The following is a 22665-nucleotide window of genomic DNA, read 5'->3' as shown; positions in this document are numbered from 1 at the left end:
ACATTTTTACCAAGTTGATAGTGTAGTTCAAATTTTATGGTTTGTTGATGCTTTTGTATTTTTTGAGTTTGTTAATGCTTCCTTACATTTAGTTTACTTCACTAGTACATGACCAATCTTACTCATCAAATTTATATAAACAGACAAGCAATTCTTTTCTCACAATTCGGTGACTGATTTAGAGTAATAAACACACATCCAATTCTTTTTATTAAATTTACCAATGCCATGAAATTGAACCATTTTATAACAACTATAGAGATAATTAATCACCATATATGCAATTCTTTTATAAAAATTCGCCAATGCACTTTGTACTTGGTTCACTCTAAAAATAGACGATATGTTAACACATGAATTGTCTTTATATAGGTAATTAAATTGCCAAAAGTAATACCCTTTGGGACTACAATGGAAGCCACTCAGTTAGTTCATTCTCCGAGTCATTTTGTACAATGGCCTTTAATAGTCTAGAAGCCAAGTGTGCATGCTACGCTTAATTCACTTGGAGATCAATGGACAACCAAAACACACCAACCATACAACAAAAAACTACTCCCTGTTAGCCATATTATATAATGTATGATGTGATGTCAATAAGAATCGGATAGAGGAAGTAGTATAAGACAATTTGTGGAAATCAGGAGTTGATACTTCAATAATAGGTGAAATAGTCCAAACTGAAAGCTTCTTAAGGTTGTGGAAGCATCTTCTTAAGGTGGATCAGAATGTCTATCCCTTACTATTCCACTTATGTTTAGTGACCTGTGGAGCGCAGTTGCATGCGTGCACACAGATTTTGACCTCTTAGGAACAACCTCAAAGATCTATCTGGCGAGTCTTAATTCACACCTGATACTCCAAACGAAATTGGGATAACCAATCTACCACACTTGGGTGGTAGAAAGGTTTCCTTGTCTTACACACATACAAGAGAGATTTTCAAGTCGTGGGAGCAATCCCAAGAGACCTCAAAGATCTAGCCGCACAGTTTTGAGCTCAAGACCTGATATTAGACAAAAATACGATGTATTTCCAAAAGGTAAACTGAAATGAACTGTCACCTTACACCCTACAACTTGCTCCATCTCAACCTAGCTACTTCAGGCTACAAATTCAAACCACCTTATTAAGAGGTGGTCTGCATGTGCTATCTAGACAATCAGGCAAGCACAATCATTGGGCCAAGGTAAAGACCTGCAATTTGAAATTACCCTAAAAAACGATGTAGTTCCAAGATTATCTGCCTCCAACCCATTTGGAAGCTTTACGAGGCTGCTCAGTTAGTGCTCCTAAGATGAATGATTTAGCTCAAACATTTCCGATTTGAGGAAAGCGAAAACAAAAATAAATAGTGATCCTAATGCTCAAGTAAATTTTCTGAGGAGCTGATTGCCGTAGAAGTCATCCTGAAAAGAAATAATTGGAAACTCAACTTCTCAACAACCTGATTCAGTGGACCTTGCAAGGCCTTCACACAAGCATGAAGCGTGCTTTCTTTTCAAATATAAGAACATGCTACTTTTTGCAAGACCGTGCAAGAGATCCTAAAACATTCTCCAAGAGTGCTTGATTTCCTCCCGTGGATGCGTATTGAGAGTGGACTGAAACATCCCTTGCCATACAAATTTTTGCGCCATGCGGCCTCAAGCTGGAAGCTGCAACTTTTCACTGTTTCTCCAGCTGTGCGAAAAACAAACAAAAACATTAATCCCAATGTCTTCAATTTCATTACAAGTAAATGCTACCCGTCCCAACAAGCATAGTACCATAGTCTGTAGTACTTCAAAGCCTTCATATTTTTGAAGCCAGACCAACCCAAATTACCATGCTCTTGTTAAGAAAATGCATGATCCAGAAAGTTCTTCACTATTTAAAGCTCTTCACATGCAATGTGCAAGCATTGAAGGTGTTTGGCATGACTCCAAATGTTTGCACAAGCTTAACCCCTATACATTGTACACCAGCTCAACTTGGTCGCCATCACACATGACAACAAACAGTATAGCAAATTGTTTCTTTCCTCCCAATCTGTTTAAGTTTTTCCTTGATTTTTCAATATGCAGCACAGCGATGACAGGAAAGCAACGATTAACAAAGTAAAGCTGAGTACCTTTTCAAATAATAATAGAAAAAATCTGCATAAAGTGCTGTTTGCACGAGACCAGATATCCAGGCTGCAGTGAAAAAATGATCTCTCTCTCTCTCTCTCTCTCTCTCTCTCTCTCTCTCTCTCTCTCTCTCTCTCTCTCTCTCTCTCTCTCTCTCTCTCTCTCTCTCTCTCTCTGTGTGTGTGTGTGTGTGTGTGTGTGTGTGTCTGTGTGTGTGTGCGCGTGCGTGCGCGCGCGCACAAAAGAAGGGGGGCTTGGTACCCTTATGTAAAAGAATTACACGGCCAAAGGCACTCCAGCAGCCCGTATGCACACAAAATATAACAGATCTGGTAGTGAAAAACCCCCTGACACCACAAACCTTAGGGGGAAAAATACCACTGATACAAAGTTACACAAGATGGGTGATACTACAAAAGCTAGGAGTAGGGGAGTAAGGGAAGAAAGTAGCAAAGAGTTGAAGCAGCAAACTTCGACGAGGAGGGTACTCGAGCTTCCAACACCCGCAAGAGTTTTCTTGCGGTGGCACTTGCGCCAAGGAAGGACCCCACCACTCGACAAGAAGCAAGGATTCCAGATTTGGAGGCCAAGGTTCAAGAACTTATCGAGGGGAATGAAAAACTAAAGGAGTACTTGCGTAAACTTGAAGAAAGAAAGGAATCAGAGAGCCACGCTAAACTTGCTGAAGTAGACAAAGCCAAGGTTTCCCTCACTGAGAGTGTCATGACCATAGAGAAAGGAGCCCATGAGGCATCACATAAGAAGATTAGCACCGAGATACAAGCATCCCTACAAGAATGCCAACTTCAAGAATATCTTGGGCTTTGAAGGTCAAAATTGGGGGGCTTGACTCACCATGGTACACTGATGAAGACACTTTAGAAGGAGCAATCATCAAGCTTAACGACATTCTTCAACCAATTAACATCAAGCCTGAAACTGTGTCCTGGATCAACGACACACACAAGCATGTGCCACCCAAGCAATGTATCCTCACTTTCAAGGATAAAGAAGAGCGGACGAACTCAAGAAGATGCATGAAGCTTGCAAGCAAGAAAAATGGGCAGTCTATCGAGGTGGGAAAGCCATCATCCAAGAATTCTGAAATCCCAAACCAGCTCTCTCCTCACTTGACCCCCCTTAGGTTTTCTTTTCTTTTCTTTTACCTTCTCGATGGACTCTCGATCCTAAACTGATATGTATCTGACGCATTCACTTAGAAGAAGCCATTGTAATGTTTTGTTTTCGGTCTTATGGATCATATCTGACCTCCGTGGACGATAATTCTCTCTCTCTCTCTCTCTCTCTCTCTCTCTCTCTCTCTCTCTCTCTCTCTTTCTGGGCTTCTCGCTCTCTTTCAATTCAAGTTCATCCGGGAGCTATCACCGCTCCGAATCCCCACTTAGCATGTCCCATCATTTGTTGAATGGACTCTGACTTCTTCTCAAGATAGTAGTCTCGAATTTTTGTGGAGAGTCCACAACAAAACCTCTCAATTTGTTCCTTAAAACTGATCTATTGAGAGAAGAGGTCGGAAGAGAAGTATCGCAAAATCTTTCGCAATAATCATCCAAAGTGTCACCCCTGATCATCCGAAGATGGTTCCAATCGATTCTCACAACTCGTTCATACTCTTGAGTGAGCCATGAAGAAATAAAAAGTTTCTTGAATTTCAGTCACTTTGTTGGCGCTTGTTTCCTTAACAAGAGAGTGGACCACCATGTCCGTGCATTGCCTTTCAAAAAGGACGTTGCCCGTCTGATCTTGGAGTGCTCTGTATAGCGGCCTCCAGAAAATGCTATTTTAAACTGTTGGATAAAGGCTACGGCCTTAGGAGCATCTCGAAGTCATGAAAAGGTTTCAAACTTTACCGCTTGTACACCTTTAAATTCCTTGGCCTTCTTGCCCTTGTCGTCAAGAAAATCATACTAGCTCTGTAAAAGTGCTTCCTTTTTTAATAAAACGTATAATCCGCTCGTCGTTTCTTGCCCTTTCTGTCCTCATCACTCGAGTCAAAAAAGGATGAGCTATCCGAGCTGTCACAAGAAGATGAGGTCGAACTGGACAATGCTTTGAAGCGTACACGCTTCTTCTGTTTCTTGCTTTCTCAGAAGAGGATTTTCGGCCCAAGTAACCAAGGAAGTCAGCTCCCTTGTTACGTTTCTTCAATTGCTTTTCCTTTGACCCAAATAGTTGGTTGATTTGTTATTCAATAATGTCTCGAGTTCATCTTCAGTAAGCATCCGTGGGACCGGAGGTTTCTTGATTGCCGGTTTTATTGGTGACTCGATGGCTTTCTACCAATGAGTATGCATTTCATCGATCGGGTGCAGGGTCAAATTTGGCATACTGTGGATCCTTCGCAAACTAAAGCATCTGCTTTGCGCACTCGTCAACCTGCTGTTGACGTTGCATCTCCATGAGTTCATACTATGAAGGCCAAGGTGGCCCGTACTCGTTCCCTGCCAATCCACTTGAATTTTCCCTACCGCCTCTCGCTTCGAAGATGGTTGATGGAGTAGTTTGATTCTTTTCGGAATCCACATGTAATCTGGGATTCTTTATGGCTTTATGCCCTGTAAGACAGAGCGATGAAGACGGGAGAGCGCTCGATGCGCGATGAAGGGTGGAGTGGCTAATAGGTCCGGAGTCGGGTCACGAAGATTCTTCAATAACAACTACCCAAGTGCCCTGTTTGCTCTTTGATAGGACCGGTATGCTTTGAGAAAAGCACACGCCTGATGCTCTGATACCACTGTAACAAACTTGAGCACCCCAAGTCTAGAATCTGTTGCGAGAGAGAGATTCACTGAAAATAATTCACAACTTTAAATCACAGTTCAATTCGAGACGACAGACTGGTGTAGTTCCGTGCCCAGAGGTATGGGCCCCAAAACCTGGCGCCCCTTCCAATATTTCTTGATTTTATTAAATCTTGAGCAAAGTACAACTCCCGTCGAGGTCCTCTGCTCTCACACTCTGCGTCCAGATGCTTTGAGAAGTAAGGCCCCTAAGGGTCCTTTTATTCTTACAAGGGATGCAAAAAGCAAAGCCCCAAAAGCAGTTAAACTTAAAAGCAAATAGTGCCTAAAGCAATTTGTTCCATAAGCAATATAATTAATCCCAAAAATCTGCCCAAAAAAAAAGCATCAAGGCAATTTGCGGAAATTCGTACAACAACAGCCACGTCAGCATGTCAAAGCGATATGCAGAGATCCGTACTGTTGTCCGTACGGTTTCAGCCACGTCAGCACATGTCCATACTGCCACATCTGCACATTTGCTCGTACAGTTTCTGCCCGCCGGTGGTCATGCCACGTCACCATTTTGTGACAATCCCCTGTTAAAACCTCCTGTAGAGCAGCTCACAAAAGCGAACGGACTGTGAAACCCCTAGGTCGTGCCTCCAAAATCATTCGCATCCATTCGAACATGATGAACTCCAAAAAAAGAATGCAAATCTACGACACAACTCAATTGTAAGAGATGCAAGGGGGACCCACTCGCTGTCCACCTCAAAAGCCAAGGAAGGTATCAAAATGCACATCTCTCTACCCAAACCAACTTCCCTAAGGCCACTCTGAATTGACTCTTAAACAAATCTCTCTCTCTCTCTCTCTCTCTCTCTCTCTCTCTCTCTCTCTCTATATATATATATATATATATATATATATATATATATATATATATATATATATATATATATATATATATATATATATATATATATAGAGAGAGAGAGAGAGAGGAGAAGTCTATACAAGCACTTGAATCGAACGTATTACCACGTTTGTTCTAGAATAAGAAGTCGATGGTTTCTGGAAGCCTCAGCTTCCTATTTCTAGGGCAAAACCCTATTCCAAGGAACTTATGTTCCTTATTCCGAATCCTCAAGAACCAAGGTTCTCGCCTCTGGATCTCACCATCTAGACTCAGGGCATGGCATCCCTGCAACTCTTTCCCGACTCGGATTACAGAGTCCTCTTCCTGCAGAATAACTCTGCTTTCTTGGACGCGGAGTCCGTCCTTGAAAATCTCAACTTCTGGATCCCAACTTGAGAGACTACCTCTCTCCGATCCGTGGATCTACTCCCAAGCTCAGGGTGTGAAACCCTTGGGCTGATCTAGCTCTGGTTCCTCAGAGCGCTTTTCTCCTACAAAGGCTCATGCCTTCCTCTGCTCCTACTCCCTCGCAAAGAGGAAGTACACCTGCAAACAAAAACTTAGAGATCAGAACGAGAAAAATGTTACCTTCAAAGCCTCGATGCTCGAAACGCAACTTAGTTCTCCAAAAAGCAACTTCCCGAAGAGTTCTTGTTGCAGAGAATCCTCGTTTCGAATCCTGCACACAGAAGGGATGTGCTCTCGGGTTCCTTCTCGTAGGCTGAAAACAGAGAAAAACAGCAGCTTGTCGCAATGGATTTGATCTTCATAGGCACTTCTTCACGATGGTACCCGCCTACATGGTCTTGGTGACATCTATTCCAAGCCAATTTAGCAACATCATGCATCTCTTGCATAGGGAAGGGGGCTAGTAACTTATGCCACATAACCTCTGTAACCACTAGTTGCACGTGAGACCAAACCTCTTTTCTCGCACTCAAAATATCATCACTCAGCTGATCAGCAGTAAACAAATGCTCAAAATGATATATAGCTATGTCAAGGATCTCATCAAGATCTGTATGTAATTTGTTTGCAGAATTATGTAAGGCTCTAATGGAAGTCCCCTTGGGACGTTCCCGGAAGTGTGCAAAGAAATCCTTATTCATCCTAATCCTATATCATGTCGAGGCCGAAGCATGATAGGCAAATTCAGATTTCTTAGTTTGAATGTGACCAAGTGTCTCCCTGGTGTCAACCTCGCGCTCTCCTAGGAACTCATCTCCTAGAAATTCCTAGAGTTAGTGGCGAATGCAACTGAAACGGTCCTATAACTCTCTCTCCCTACAGAACAAGCCTCGTCGCCTCTGTGCAGATGTCTATCTACAAGCCTCAAAAGACGCTGTGAGCGGGATGAAAACACACACAGCGCCTCTATAACGACCCGACACACACTCTTGGGAAGATACACACACACACTATGGGGCACCACTCGGCTTAGACAACACACCTGGCCGAGACAGGGAACACACCTCTGGAGTGAGAGGAGAGAGACTATCCAATTGCCCACTCCACACAGACACACACATACACACACACACACCCAAAAAACTCAGCTCAAAAGAGGAGAATTTCTAATGTTTAGATACAAATGAGCTTGGGCCAACACCAATGGGGCAAACAGCTCACACAATATGGGTAAAAGATACCAGATACAATCACAAACTAGAGCAGAAACTTCTCTCATAGGAGAAACTTACACAGAAAAAAAGCAGGAAAAGAGTGAGGAATTTGGCAAAATGGACAGCGCCATCGCGTCCGGAACGGCCCAAAACCCTAGTCTACAATGTCAAAGTGCTCAAATCCGACCTCGGATGAGCAGTTTACGGCCAAAACAGGCTCCAAAATGAGCAAAAACACAGCTGCGGCTGTTCCTCCTCTCTTCTCCACGTTTTTTCTGGTCTTCTCTCTGTTTTTTCAGTTCCCACACTTAGATTTATTAGTTGGGCACCCTTGGCCTTTTAGATGACCTCAAACGGACCCCGAACAGGCCAAAAACTGACCTCGCAGTGCATAGTTGTCACCTTTTTGCATCATTCGCACACCTAGCACTCAGCTTTTTTCCAATAATGCGTCCCGCCACCACGTGAAGTGGCCCCAAAAAGTGGTCCTAATGATGACCTTTCTGCATAAGTATCACAAGAAAACACCCACGTCGTGTCTGTACTTCTCCGCGTGCAAGTATTGACCTTGTTCGCCCTCCTGACGCCACTAGATGCCATCTGACGCACCTGCTGACCTCACGTCGTCGGCCCGCGGATAGCTTCCTCGAGAAGTTTTACGCGCTACCAACTCCTCCTTATTGTAGAAAAACACAATGGTACTAGTAACGATGAAAATCGATGCACTATGTACATGGTGTCCTACCTGTACACATGTGGGCCCCACGTAACCACCTGGCTCTAGAAAATGGGCAATACTTTATTTGATGCACCATGCATGGGTATGTACATATGCGCAATCCCTTGCTCCAAAAAACTCCTGACATAATTTGCCCATCCCCTAGCCTGCTAGATCATTCATGATCAGCAGCAGCAAAGAGAGATATGAGACTCGCCGCATCACAAGTCTCCTCATCCTTCACCAACATTTCTTGCTCCACCGACAACTCATCTTGTTCCACCATCATCAATCTAGCATGATACAATTTAAGACGCAATCCATTTACCCTTGACTTATGTAGAACACCATCCAGGTTAGCCAGTTGATATGTGCCATTTGGAAAACACTCTACTACCTTGAAAGGGCCTTCCCACTTAATTTGAAACTTCTTTTGGAAGGTGTTGTCCAGCTTACTGTTGTAGCGCAAAACCAAGTCATGTTGCTTGATACCCTTACTTTTGACCTTTTCATTTAGCTTTGTCAAAGCCTTATCCTGCCTCTGCCCATAATGCTCCAAAGCGCTCATCCTATCCAACTGGACCTCTTGTAACTGCAAGAGCCTCTCTTTGAATGCATCACTAGGCGGCCCAAGCAACTTCTCTAACATCTTGACCGCAGGCAACTCTACCTCCACAGGCAATAGTGCTTCCTTTCCATACACCAAATGAAATGGAGTAAACCCTGTACCTGTCTTCACCGAAGTACGGTAAGCCCATAATGCACTAGGCAATTCCAAATCCCAATTCTTTCCTTGGTGCTCTGTCACTTTCGAAAGAATCTGTACCAACTCACCATTGAATCTTTCATTCAAGCCATTACACTGCGGGTAATAAGGAGTGGTATGCTGGTGCCTAATCTTCATCTTTGCACATAAAAAATCTAGCAGTTTAGCTCTAAAGCCAGGCCCCTTATCTGAAAGTAACTCCAGTGGCACCCCAAACTTGCAACATATTTCATCATACACAAATTTTGCCACATCCTTTGCAGTGATCTGTTTTACTGCTATAGCCTCTGCCCATCTAGAGAGATAGTCCACTGCCGTCAAGATATAGCTTTTGCCCCTGCTTGTGATAGGTAACGGGCCTATTGCATCAATCCCCCACTTTTCAAACACATCAAACGCCATAATGGTTTTTCGTAGCTCTGGCTTCAATACTCTCTTCCCAAATGCTTGACACCTATTGCAAGACCTACACCAATGGTGAACATCCTTGTGCAAACTAGGCCATACATACCCCTCTTGCAAAATCTTATGCAAGGTGATCTTTAGAGCAAAATGGCCACCACATGCGCCTTCGTGATTCTCTTCCAACACTCTGTAAAGCTCCTCCCGCCAAGGTACACGTCTCAACACGAGATCAGCCCCTTTCATGTATAAGACATCACCAATCAATTTGTACCTGTATGCTCTACGCACAAAGCCATACTTCTTAGACTTCTGAATCTCCTTTGGAATGATTCCTGTTAGCAAAAACTCCTCTTCTTGAGCCAAACTTTCCCGGCCATGATAAAGAGGTAAAGTGGTCCTCAACACAAATAGCTCCCCAATCATGCCTTGAGCTGCTTCATGTGCCTCTCCATTTAGAGCACGTTCAATGTGTCTGATACTCCATGCTTCAAACTTTTTTAACAGGCCTTTAATTCTGAAGCACATTTCCTTCAATGAGGTGTTCTTGCTCTTCCACACACCCAACACTTGCTTCACCACTAACAAGGCATCTCCTTTTATGCTCAACCTTCGAACCCCATGCTTCAAACAAATGTGTAATCCGGCTTCCAATGTAGCATATTCAGCCTCATTGTTACTATGAGCATCCAATTTGAACCCTCTCTTGCATACTAGCTTCCCCTCTTGCATACTAGCTTCCCCTCTGGATCATAAAGTGCTATACCCCCTGAAGCTGCATCATGGCTCTTTCTGTATGAACCATCAAAGAACAACACATGTGCATTGCTGATCTGTGGCACTTCTTCAACTACCTTTCTCACCACCTCTTCCTTAACAATAAGGGGATTCTCCTTGTAGGTCAACAAATCAGCTAGGGTAGCCCTTGTACTATCTTCCACTAGAAAAGAGAACTCAAACTCTTGCAGCTCAATTACCCATTTCTTCACCACATTTGACATGTTAATACCATTAATTAACTGTGGCAAAAAGGCATAACTCGTCAAGAAAACAAAAGGCCGTGGTAGCAAGTAATGACGAAATCGTCGACAAGCAAATATTACACTAGCCATCACTAGCTCTACTTCCGATAACTTTCTCTCCGCTACCAACTTCACTCGGCTTGCACAATACACTGGCCTCATATAATGGCTGCCCTTCCCCTTTTGCAATAGCATGGCTCCAATGGCATCATCCCCTACTGATGGATTTACATAAAAAACTTTCTCCCAATCAGGAGCCTGCATGGCTGACAACCCCCCTAACACCTCTTTCACCTCTTGAAACACTTCTTCACACTTGTCATCCCATTGCAATGGATCATACTTTGCCACTTGTTGTAATGGATAAAGAAGCTGCGAAGACAATGGAATAAACCGTGCCATGTACTTCACTTTGTGTATAAAGGTTGCCAATTGCTTCGTACTCATAGGTGATGGAAGAAGAATAATAGACTTCACCTTATCTGGATCAGCCTCAATGCCATTTTCTGACACCATATGGCCCAATAACTTCACCCTTGGCTGTGCTAGATGACATTTCTTTGGATTTAGTTGTCCTCCACATTCATCATATCGAGCCAATACCATCTGCAACTTCTCATGATGCTCAGCCCTACTGCTATAGACACAGAAGTCGTCCATAAAAGCCTTAACACAACTACCAATGAATGGTTCCAGCACCCAATTTGCTCTTTCTTGATAGAAAGATGGTCCATTTGACAACCCAAACGGCAACACTGTGTAGCAATAGCAGCCCCATGGCGTAATAAAAGTTGTCTTTGTGCGGTCTTTAAGAGCAATCTTCAATTGAAAATAGCCTGAAAAACCATCACACACACTGTACCTCTCATAACCTGCCACTGAATCCAAGATCTGATCGATGAATGGAAGAGGATATGGGTTCTTCTTTGTGGCTGCGTTTAAGGGCTTAAAATCTACACAAATCCTCCACTTCCCATCCTTCTTTGGACTGACTACTACTGGACTCACCCATTCTGTGGTCTCCACTGGAACTATGAACCCTGCCTTCAATAACTTGTCCACCTCTACCCGCAAGGCTTCCATTTGCTCTTGACCCATCCTTCTTAGCCTTTGCCGCACTGGCTTAGCACCTTCATTCAGCTCTATATGCATCTCTTCACCCTTGAACCCTCTGATCTCTTCATATGAAGTAATGAACAAATCAGGAAAACTAGCCAGCATATGCAAATATATATCCTTCTCCATAGCTGAGAGGTCTCCACTAATCATTTGCGTCATTAATTCCTGCTTCTTTGACAACTCAACTTTGGTTTGCATCAGCCCTTCAATCACTTCATAAGGCCCTTCACTTTCATCTTCAACTTCCTTCGCAAATGCGACTAAACCAATCTCCTGGATTTCTTTATCCATCAAAAGAAATGCAACATCAACATCCTCATCACTGCTGGTAGTGCTATCACTGTCCTCATCTGTCACCGTGGAAGAGTCTTCATCACTAGACTCATCCTCATCTTCATAAATCTCCTCTAATCGTTTCCTTGTGTCCATATTATAAAGCTTCTTGGTACCTGTCTTTCCATAGAGGCTAATTGTACCATGTCGCCAATCTTGAACAGCTCCCACTGCACGTAACCATGGTCTGCCCAGTATAATAGGATATGCTCCCAACCCTGCTGGCATCACATGAAAATCAACCACTGCCTTTGCATCATATGCCTCCACTTCTAAGCTCTTTACAACACCCAAGCATTTTACTTTTTGATGGTTTGCCAATCTGATCCGAAAACCTGACACCCCAGCCACTGTGAGACCCATCTTCTCAACGCATGAGTGTGTTATGACGCATATTTGGGCTCCGCCATCCACATAACCTTGTCCCAAATTTTTCCTTTTATGCCACACATCTACTATTGGACAAATGTCTGGTAGCTCGTCCATTGCCAACACCTTCACTGAACCTCTCTCTGGCTCTTTCTCCATTGGGTTAACCATCCTCTTCCACTGTCGCTTTAGCTTAGGCACCATCTCTATAAGCTGCCCAAAAGTAACATCTGCCTTCCTGCTCGTCAGATCCTCCTTCAAGTCATAGCTTAATTGCCCATCCCCTAGTGGAAAATCTGAAACATGAAACTTTCGACGAGCTCTCCTTTTCCTCTTGGCCTTGACATCCTCGCCTTCATGGCTCTTTCCTTTCTTCTTACTAGGACCTGGGGCACTTCTTCCTTCCTTATCCTCTGTGGTCCTCTTCCCAATAGGCATCACTAATGTATCCTCTAGCTTTGATGCCTTCTCCAAGGTGACTACACTTAGCACTTTTGTCTTTCCCTTTTCCTCCTGGGTCAGTCCACTGGTTCCTTCGTCTCCCTTAATTTCGATGCCATAATCATTTGATCTAGTTAGCACCTGTCTTGGCAATGGATACATGTCTCCCCCCATCCTTGGTGGCTTATCACATTGCGGGCTGATGTGACCCAACTCTCCACAATTATAACATGTGGGCGTCTGCCTCCAAAACCTACTATTACTTTGTCCAGCACCATTCCTAGGTCTTTCTTCACCTCCTGGCTGATTTGCAAACCGCCCTCGACCTCGATTATTTCCCACTTGACCTAGCATGTTTAGGCTGAGATTCTTCATCAGATCAACCACTTGCCTCATGTCTTGCCTTAGGCCATCATCTTGCACTGCTGTAGTGACCACTGCTGGCATAACCTGAGTAGTAACAGGAACCACTGGTTCATGATGAACCCCTGACATGCGCCCTTGTAAAGACTCTATAGGCTGAAATTCAGACCTCATTGGCAAAGACTCCACCCCTAACTGGCTCATTTTCCTCAGCTTCCACTCTTTGTTCCTTGCTACCTCTAGTGCATCTTCATATGTCCTAGGCTTCTTTAGCTCTACTCTCCAACGTATATTCTCCCAAAGACCAGCCAAGAACCTGTCCTTCTTCATCATGTCAGGCGGGGGTACCTGTGGTGCTAAAGCCTTGCACATTCGCTCCCATGCCAATGAAAACTTACGTATGTACGCATCTACTGGCTCACCTTCCTTTTGCACCAAAGCCTGTACTTCTTGCCACACTTTGTCAGGGTCTTCTATCTTCACAAACTCCACTTCCAATCCATGCCTTAGATTGTCCCAACTCAATCTTATAGGTGGATCAGCCATACGCAACTCCTCTTCAAATGCTTTGGACCAAGCTCGTGCATCACTCTTCAAACAAATTTGGAGAAGGCGTAACATTTGCGTAGGGTCATGAATCTGGTTGCTAATGCAGGCAACCTCCATCTTTTCCAAAAATTCTTCCACATCTTCATCACTTCTTCCATGAAACTCGGGATAAGAGAAAGCCATGGCTACCCAAATTATGATGCTTTGAGAACCCCTTCGAACACACGTGCAAGAACCCAAAACTTTTCACTTCCCAATCCCCAGAAACTTCAATGGAGCTCAACTTTAGATAAGGACAAACACATGCACATCAAATGAGTTTTCATAGTTGATCATCGGAATGACAACAGGCAAAGGACATTCCAGGATCTCTCTCAATCTTCTTGGCCCAAACATAAAGACTATGCGCTGCTGGAAAAAGATCTTCCTGGACACATGAACATTAATCTGAATTCTTTGCGTTAAATGAAAAGGAGTGAACTGAGGGCCATTTTGATCATCCATTAAAGCCAACCATGAAGCTCCCAAGAAGGCACACCTGACTCAACCTCTGATTTTGCCAAAATTTCAGCAGCATAACAGCATAAATGGCTCAAAATACCAAAAAACCAGCCATCATAACTTGGGAAAATTTCGACAGAGTTTCCCCAGAAGTAGAGCAGTAGGAACCCAAAATATAGACTGTCTATGTATGCATAAACTGTCAACAATAGAACCCGAGCATCAAGTAGGACTCACTAGTACATAGCCTATGGCGAGGTCACGAAAAGGGTGCTCCAGCTACCTGTATCACCGAAAGGATCTCCACATTTGAGAATCCCCCAGCTCAATAAAAACCTCACGCTATCGACCCTCACACGAAAGCTAATGCAAATCGCGTATAGTCAAGTCTCAGAAATGACTATCTTCCAGACCAAGTCTCAAAAATGGCTGGGACTGCCAAATAAAACCATATATGGCTCCACAAAGGCGTACAATGGCAGTTTCCACAAGTAACGTACAATCCAACAGACAATGCGCTCAAATAGGCGCCAAGTGATGCATTCCCACAACAACTGCAAGTGACATCACTGCTAGTATATCACTGTACTCCAGCTACCTGTACCTGTGTGAATCACCTGTACTTGTACCTGTCCCTGTTCCTGTAACCTGTAACCTGTAACCTGTAACCTGCAACCTGTAATCTGCAACCTGTAATCCCGAAGCTCGAAGCTCGAAGCAGAAGGTACTCGAAGAAGATCCTCCGTGGGGGCACCAAAAGAATGTGAGCGGGATGAAAACACACACAGCGCCTCTATAACGACCCGACACACACTCTTGGGAAGATACACACACACACTATGGGGCACCACTCGGCTTAGACAACACACCTGGCCGAGACAGGGAACACACCTCTGGAGTGAGAGGAGAGAGACTATCCAATTGCCCACTCCACACAGACACACACATACACACACACACACCCAAAAAACTCAGCTCAAAAGAGGAGAATTTCTAATGTTTAGATACAAATGAGCTTGGGCCAACACCAATGGGGCAAACAGCTCACACAATATGGGTAAAAGATACCAGATACAATCACAAACTAGAGCAGAAACTTCTCTCATAGGAGAAACTTACACAGAAAAAAAGCAGGAAAAGAGTGAGGAATTTGGCAAAATGGACAGCGCCATCGCGTCCGGAACGGCCCAAAACCCTAGTCTACAATGTCAAAGTGCTCAAATCCGACCTCGGATGAGCAGTTTACGGCCAAAACAGGCTCCAAAATGAGCAAAAACACAGCTGCGGCTGTTCCTCCTCTCTTCTCCACGTTTTTTCTGGTCTTCTCTCTGTTTTTTCAGTTCCCACACTTAGATTTATTAGTTGGGCACCCTTGGCCTTTTAGATGACCTCAAACGGACCCCGAACAGGCCAAAAACTGACCTCGCAGTGCATAGTTGTCACCTTTTTGCATCATTCGCACACCTAGCACTCAGCTTTTTTCCAATAATGCGTCCCGCCACCACGTGAAGTGGCCCCAAAAAGTGGTCCTAATGATGACCTTTCTGCATAAGTATCACAAGAAAACACCCACGTCGTGTCTGTACTTCTCCGCGTGCAAGTATTGACCTTGTTCGCCCTCCTGACGCCACTAGATGCCATCTGACGCACCTGCTGACCTCACGTCGTCGGCCCGCGGATAGCTTCCTCGAGAAGTTTTACGCGCTACCAACTCCTCCTTATTGTAGAAAAACACAATGGTACTAGTAACGATGAAAATCGATGCACTATGTACATGGTGTCCTACCTGTACACATGTGGGCCCCACGTAACCACCTGGCTCTAGAAAATGGGCAATACTTTATTTGATGCACCATGCATGGGTATGTACATATGCGCAATCCCTTGCTCCAAAAAACTCCTGACAACGCCATGATGCATGTAACCAAATGGGATGCAGGGTCAACAAAACTAGTGCGTGTCCAAACATCTTGAATCAACTGAGACAATGAAGCATCATGTAACACTAGGTCAGGTATGTGCAATCCTCGTCTAGGCATCGAGGAGGTCTCAAATGCAAAGAAATCGGGGCATGATCAGAGAGCATTGTGCCAGGCCAAATTGTAAGTGTCCTACCATGAGATGCTCCACAAGGGCCCACATAAAATCTATCTAGTCGCTCGAGTAGACGATCGGACTACCTTCTAAACCCCACAAAAACTGCAATGTCTGTGGAGTGCGAGCCGGAGATGAAGTATGGCAAGCCTCTCTACCAGAAACTGCAAAAAGGAATTTGTCCCAAGCATCTCTCTCACATAGTGCTACATATATGGCTCGCCAGTCCTCAGTGGCCTCTACATCATTGAAATCACTACCAACAACCCATGAATCCAGAGTAGGCAATACATTTACAATTTGCTACCAAAACTCGGCTCTCTCATGAGTTGAAGTGAGGGCTTAGATGCACATCACACCCACCAGGTTCTTTAGAGTAATCCAAATCGCTCTACCATGTACTAAAGTACCATGGTCATGTACACAATGTCCCCAACGGGGTCCCATAGAAATGCATACACCACTGCTAGAATATTGTTGTCCAATCGTAGTTTCCCAAAATGTATGAGAATCCCCGAGTAACAACTTGCCACAACTACAATAACTGTCTATACATAACATGTGGTCCTGCACAAGGAGTATACCTTCATAAGTTCAGAATAGTCTGAACTCACGAATTATAAGAGGGAATAAAGCACTCATAAAACTAAAAAAGAAAGGGACGCAAGAAAAGAAAAGAAAAAAGAAAATGAAAAACAAAAACAAACAAACTAAATCACTTTGTTTGCTACGAAACAAAACTAGATAAAACAAAACATTATTAACTTAAAAATGTTTTTAGAAAAGGCATGCGTAAAATAAGTTGACGCAACTTACTTAGCTTAAAACACGTACTCAATTTTAAGCAAAAAAGGATAAGACATCTTCAAAACTTAATCCTAGAAATCAAACTTCACACAACAACTTCTAAAGGAACACATTTTTAAGTCCTCGGGTAAGCTAAATACAAAATCAAAAAATGAATGCTACTACAAACCTACGAAGAGCAAAGATCCAAACTTGACAATATATGACCTCAACTTCACTGCTTGTCCAAAAGGAAGAATAAGATTATCACCTTTATCATGCATAGCTTGGATAACAGCTATGACATCCCTACTCACGTCATTAGTGCCAAGAGTAGGTGAGAAGGTTTGTATAGAGGTCATTCATGCTTTGAACGTACTCTACAAAACCAACGAGCTGAGTTTCTATCACCCTCCGGAGGTAATGGGCATACTCAGCCACGATAAAGGCTAGCATTTGTCAAGCTATAGTAAAAATACTAGCAACGCTAGAGATCAAAACAACAACATAAGGTGTTATTAAGTCAAACAGTAAGTGGGCTTTTTAGCTCCCCACTTCTATTGAATTTACTACTGATTATCTTGAACATTCCAAAGAAAGACACATTAAAAATAAACTTACTACGATGCAAAAATGAATGAACGTTTTTCATGATTCTTTTGAATGAATATCCTTTTTCAACTAGTAAAGAAATAAGATGGCAAGATTGAACAACAAAAGCAGATTTACTCTATAGAACAAAGACAAGAAAATCTATATAGTTGAGAGCAAATGACGCCGTACTTAGCTAAAAGAGAAATGTTTGAAGATATGTGAGGCATACGGATAATATTTAGATTGGCATATTCTGGTTCAAGGTGCTTATCATATTCTAATCCCAAGGTAGTCAGAAAAATCTTAAGGTCTAAAAAGACACAACAATCACTATTTGTGGTACAGTTAAGTTCACAAAACTCCTTAGGATAGATTCCTCCGCCTACAGAACTCGAAGTCAAGTACATAAAATCTTGAAAAGAAGGAACGTCAAGAACAAAAAGATCATTTGCAAATCGTCTTACATTGCATAACTTGTGCAAAAATATTGGGCAAGTGTTAGCAAGGACAAGACGCTCCATAAAATCAAACTCATAAGTAAAAAGATAGAAATTAGCAAGAAAAACAGCACAATTGGTGCCCATAGGGATACCAATTATTTGCTTGAAAAGAGTGTTGCCGATGGTTATATATAAATTGTCCAAAAGAAAATCTAACCAAGATATGATGTCAATGTCATCTACGATCCTGGTGAATCTCTTTCTTCCTTTGTCTACATCTACATTCTTACTTTTCAGCCATAAGAAGTCAAAGTTCAAGGCTGACTTTTCTACTAGCAATGCCTTGTACCTATCCTTCTCAAGCTTGTACGCAAAAACTTTTGAAATAAGACACTTGACTCTAAATTTAAGGTCCTCCAAATTTAGCTTCGTGTATAGCGTTGTAAAGTCAAAAAGTTTGAAGACATAAAGGAGAAGATTTCTCCTTAAGGCTTCTTGAAGATTCCAAAAACTTTATAACAGGAATCACACCTACTGAATCATTTAAAATCCAACTTGAATCGGTAGGTACGTCTGTTTTCTTTAGCATATTTTTCCACAATTCATTTACGCTAGGTAAAATGGCTTTGAAACAATAACTAAGCCATTTGGAAACCTCGGTCAAAGAGGTGTTACAAGAAGCACCTATAAATCTAGGCTTTATAGGGTTCTTGTGGAACTTCCAAACGGTATATAAAAAAGGTAATTTAGGCTAGCACTTGAAACCAAAAGACTTACAAAAGTCTTGATGTTTCAAGATAACCTCTTGCACCGAAAGATCACAATCATTGTAAGTCTGAGAGTTTACTTCACCTAACAAGCATTCTACATAGAACTTTTTGCACTAACAACAAAGTTATTAGAGCACTTATCTCCGTAAGAGATTACAAAATCAAGATGACATTTCCTAAGAGCATCGCGATCAGAAGAAGATAAGGTATTCCTTCTTGAAGAAACGTTCCTAGAGCAAGATGCTAATTTCAAAGACGCTTTCTTGAGGACTCCAGACTTCCAATGGATAAAAACACCTTGAACTCCTAAAGACTCCTCAAACTTTACTACGAAACTAGAAATTCCTTTCTCTATGGCTTTGAGTAGGCAAGAGTCATTTGAGGAAGGGAGTCTACATTTAGTACCTCTTGAGAAAAGGTCTTTCAAGGAATCCAAAGGAAGAATAGAACAATTGGCAGTAACTACATGACCCAAAGCTCCATTTATGTAAGAAGAAAAGATAGTTTTATTACAAGTGTGAGGATTCTAGGTACTAATCCTTAATTAAGTACTTAAACTCATGATTAAGACTTAAGAAACTTGAACTGTACTCGAGACAAGACTTAGAAGACTCTTTGTTTGATTGATCGAATGATTGTTAAAAACTGAGTACAATAGGCTCCTTATATAGGAGATGAAGAGACACAAATGAAAAGACACATCTCTTGGTGAAGAGACATGACTTTAGATGTAAAGACACATCCTTTCGGCAAAGAGCTGCACCCATTGGGCGAAGAGTCCTGGGCGAAGAGTCCCACCCGTAGAGCGAAGGGGTGTGACCAATCGTCGAAGGAGTGTGGCTTTTGGCGAAGAGGCGCGTCTCTTGGGCGAAGGGGTGTGACCATCCAAGTGAAGGGGTCCTCCTTGGCATGGCACTTTGCGTATCTGCAACTAGGAGTAGATGTATTGCCGTTAACATAGTCACAATCGTGACATTCCCTCCCATTTAAAATGAGAGCTCGTGTCAAAGAAATGACTTCTGATGTTGATAGAACTCTGGAAAAGCATTGAATCTTCAAAAATCTTCAATCTTTGAGTTATCGGAAACCTTTGTCTTGAACCTTTGCTTCTTGTGAAACCTTTTTGCTTTAACTGCTGCTAAATCCCATGTCATTGCATTATTCAAAGACTTTTTAGAGGAATCTGGCATAATCAGGTTGACTGCAACAAGAGATTGATCTTCAAAATTCTTCATGTGATGTAAGATTTCTGATTCAAAATCTTCCAGTAACTGCGAACTATTTGGGGAAGAGGAAATCTTCTCAAGGTACTCTTCAGATGGGGTGACTTCAACTTTAGTAATCACTGGAGAGGACTTTGGCTTGAGACTGTAATCATCTTCCAAGAATGAATCCCAAAATTCTTCAGAATCATCTCAGGAACTGTCACTTCATGACTTGCAATTGGCATATCATCGTCATCCAGTAAAGAATCAAAGAAAGCATAGTCGTCTTCAGACTCGGAATCTGCAACTATATATTTATTTTTGTCTTCATCAATTGATTCAGGAGAAGTTGATGAATTCAAAAATTCATCAATAATAATATCTGCATCTGCATTGGGGATCATATTCGTTTCATAATCCACTGTATCATGTTGTTTGACTTGTACACGTGAGGCTCGAATCACTCTTTCCACATGAGAAAGCCCGTGTAAAGTCAATTCACGTCCCTCTGTGAACAAATTGATAGTATGTCCTCGAAAGCTAATTGCTGGATCATATTGGAATAGTCAATGCTGACCAAGAATCATGTCGTAATAAGATAAAGGCATGACTTCAAAATCCAGTTGATCTGCATAAGTTTGAATCTTGAACTGCAACTGTCGAACTGTCTGACCACAAGTCAAAATTGATCCATCTGCTAATTCCACATCATATAAGTGAGATGTCTTCTGAGTTGGTAAGCCAAGCTATTGAACTATCTAAGTGCTGACGAAATTATTCGAGCATCCGCTGTCCACCAAAATATTGATGGAGCGACCATTGAGTGTTCTAAAAGGCTCAAGACTTGCTTTGAGAGAGGCTCCGAAACTGAAGAATTGTACTGAGCATGCTTCATAAGAATAGTCGTATCCTTTGAGATACGAATCGTATTGACCATAAATTTTCCTTTATCCTTAGCAGAATCTGGTTGTTCAAAATTTAATGATGTTTCCGCGTTGGAATTTCTTTCGAATTAGACGGATTTGGTCTCTTTGGACATTGATACCATCTATGGTCACAGCTGCAAATTGTACATAATCCTTCCTTCTTTGAAGTCGAAGATCCATTTGACGAAGAGCCTTGCTGAGTATTGGAATGCAGATCTTGAGAAAAATCACGTCCTTTACCACGATCAAATGGAGGAACATGTGAAGAAGATCTGCTTTCAGATTGTCGATCTTGAGAATAGAACCTTGAAGTTGAATAAGGTTGCATTGCTTGCTGTCTGAACTCAGACTGATGTTGCTGACTTTGGCTATAGCTGTCTCTGCGAGCGCGCTGTGAAAAGCGAGCGCTGTTTGAAGATCTATCACCAGGGAGAAAATTCCGTGTAGGGTGCCGATTATCGCCAAGACGCTCCACAGGCAATTGCAGCATCCAAGGTGGTAGGGTTGTATTTGTGCACATCGTCCTTCAGATTGGGTTCGAGTTCGTCGATAAAGCTGTGAAGTTTATCAAAGGGACTAAGAGTCTCTATCTCTAGAGTTAGCCTTTGGAACTCTGTGATGTACGTGGCCAAGGAACTTGTCTGGCTCAGGCGGCGAAGAAAGGACCGGGTATGAAAATCCGCATTGGCAGGTTCGAACGCCTTGCGAATAGCACGCCGGAATTTATCCCAAGAAGGTGTGTGTTTACCATCAGCAACCCGTCGTTGCCACCAAAGAAATGTTGTGTCTTTGAGTAGAGAACTTGCAAGTGCAACTTTTTTACTCTCGACTAAGTCCGTGTTCAATAAGTAAATCTCCATTTTAAACAGCCATTGGTCCAGCACGCGCTTGTCGCTGCGACCAGTGTATGGTTCCGGCAATTTAACATCAAGCTTCTTCTTCTGTGCAGCATTAAAAATTTTGTAAAGTAATTGAAGTTCGCGATTGTCTACCTCTTCAGTTGGGTCTGGTTCGTTTGGTTCGTCCACTGAAGCTTCAGAAGAATGTGTTGAAGATGCTGCATTAGTAGTTCGAGAAACAGCAGGTCGACTTCGAGAAGTGTTTTCCGTGTGCATCTCATCTAAGCGAGTGTGAAGTGGTACGAGGCTTATGGAAAGTGTGGCCATCTGCTCCTTGATAAGAGTAAGGGCATCGTCAGATTGACCACCTCCGTCCTGAGAATTTGGCATGGTTACGCCTCAAAAGGAACTCGAACAGGTGCAAGTTGTAGGTTGGGAACAGGTTCTGGGACGGGTTCTGGACAGTCCGGAATAATAATAATCTCTGGTGTGGGTACGGCCAATTGTGCAGGCTCTGGAGTATCCAAAATAAGAATTATCTCTAGTACCGGGAGCGGGTGCGCCGGCAAAATTGCGTCGGGAATCTCGTCTATGTACGAGAGATAGGGGACTGGAACATCGAAAGCATCGTCGGCCATGATGGCGAAGAATCCCGCGCGCACACCAGGCGAAGGCCAGACTGTGTAGCGCAGAGAATTGGCAGAAGAGGGGGCGGCAGAAGTTGCTCACGCTAGTGGCGATTTCTCATGGCGCTGGCTGTTTCGCTGGCCTGTAGTCTTTTTTTTTTATAAAATATTTGGTACCCAATGGGTGCCCACTTAATTATTTGGGCGGCCGGCCAATGCCCTTTAAAATTTTGACGGGTGGCCCTATTATATAACTTCAGCGCTGGCTATTAAAAACGTACGCTGGCTGGGCAGGAATTTCAACGCAGCTTTGCTTATTGCCTTGCGTAGCGTTTTTTTAAGAAGGGTTGCCATCGTTGGCTGGCTGTGCTGAGTATGCCCCTTGAGACGGGTGCCCTTTGGGTGA

The 22665-nt window shown here is 42.9% G+C and overlaps 1 protein-coding gene across 1 annotated transcript in view; it reads right to left on the bottom strand.

Annotated features, from left to right (window-relative positions):
- Nucleotides 1–1179: 1179 nt before the first annotated feature.
- LOC147417846 (ER lumen protein-retaining receptor-like) overlaps nt 1180–22665 on the bottom strand; it is a 71390-nt gene continuing 49904 nt past the window's right edge. Inside the window, exons 5-6 of the mRNA XM_086506972.1 lie at nt 2114–2177; nt 1180–1683 (exon numbers count right to left, since the gene is read on the bottom strand). Coding sequence (XP_086363098.1) covers nt 1647–1683; nt 2114–2177 — 101 coding nt within the window. The 3' untranslated portion in view covers nt 1180–1646. The remainder of the gene's footprint in view (nt 1684–2113; nt 2178–22665) is intronic.

The sequence above is a fragment of the Adiantum capillus-veneris genome, chromosome 30 (assembly GCF_014529385.1).
Source record: "Adiantum capillus-veneris isolate H3 chromosome 30, ASM1452938v2, whole genome shotgun sequence".
Lineage (NCBI taxonomy): Eukaryota > Viridiplantae > Streptophyta > Polypodiopsida > Polypodiales > Pteridaceae > Adiantum > Adiantum capillus-veneris.
Note: the sequence above shows the minus strand (reverse complement) of the source record. Positions and strands in the feature narration are given on the sequence as shown.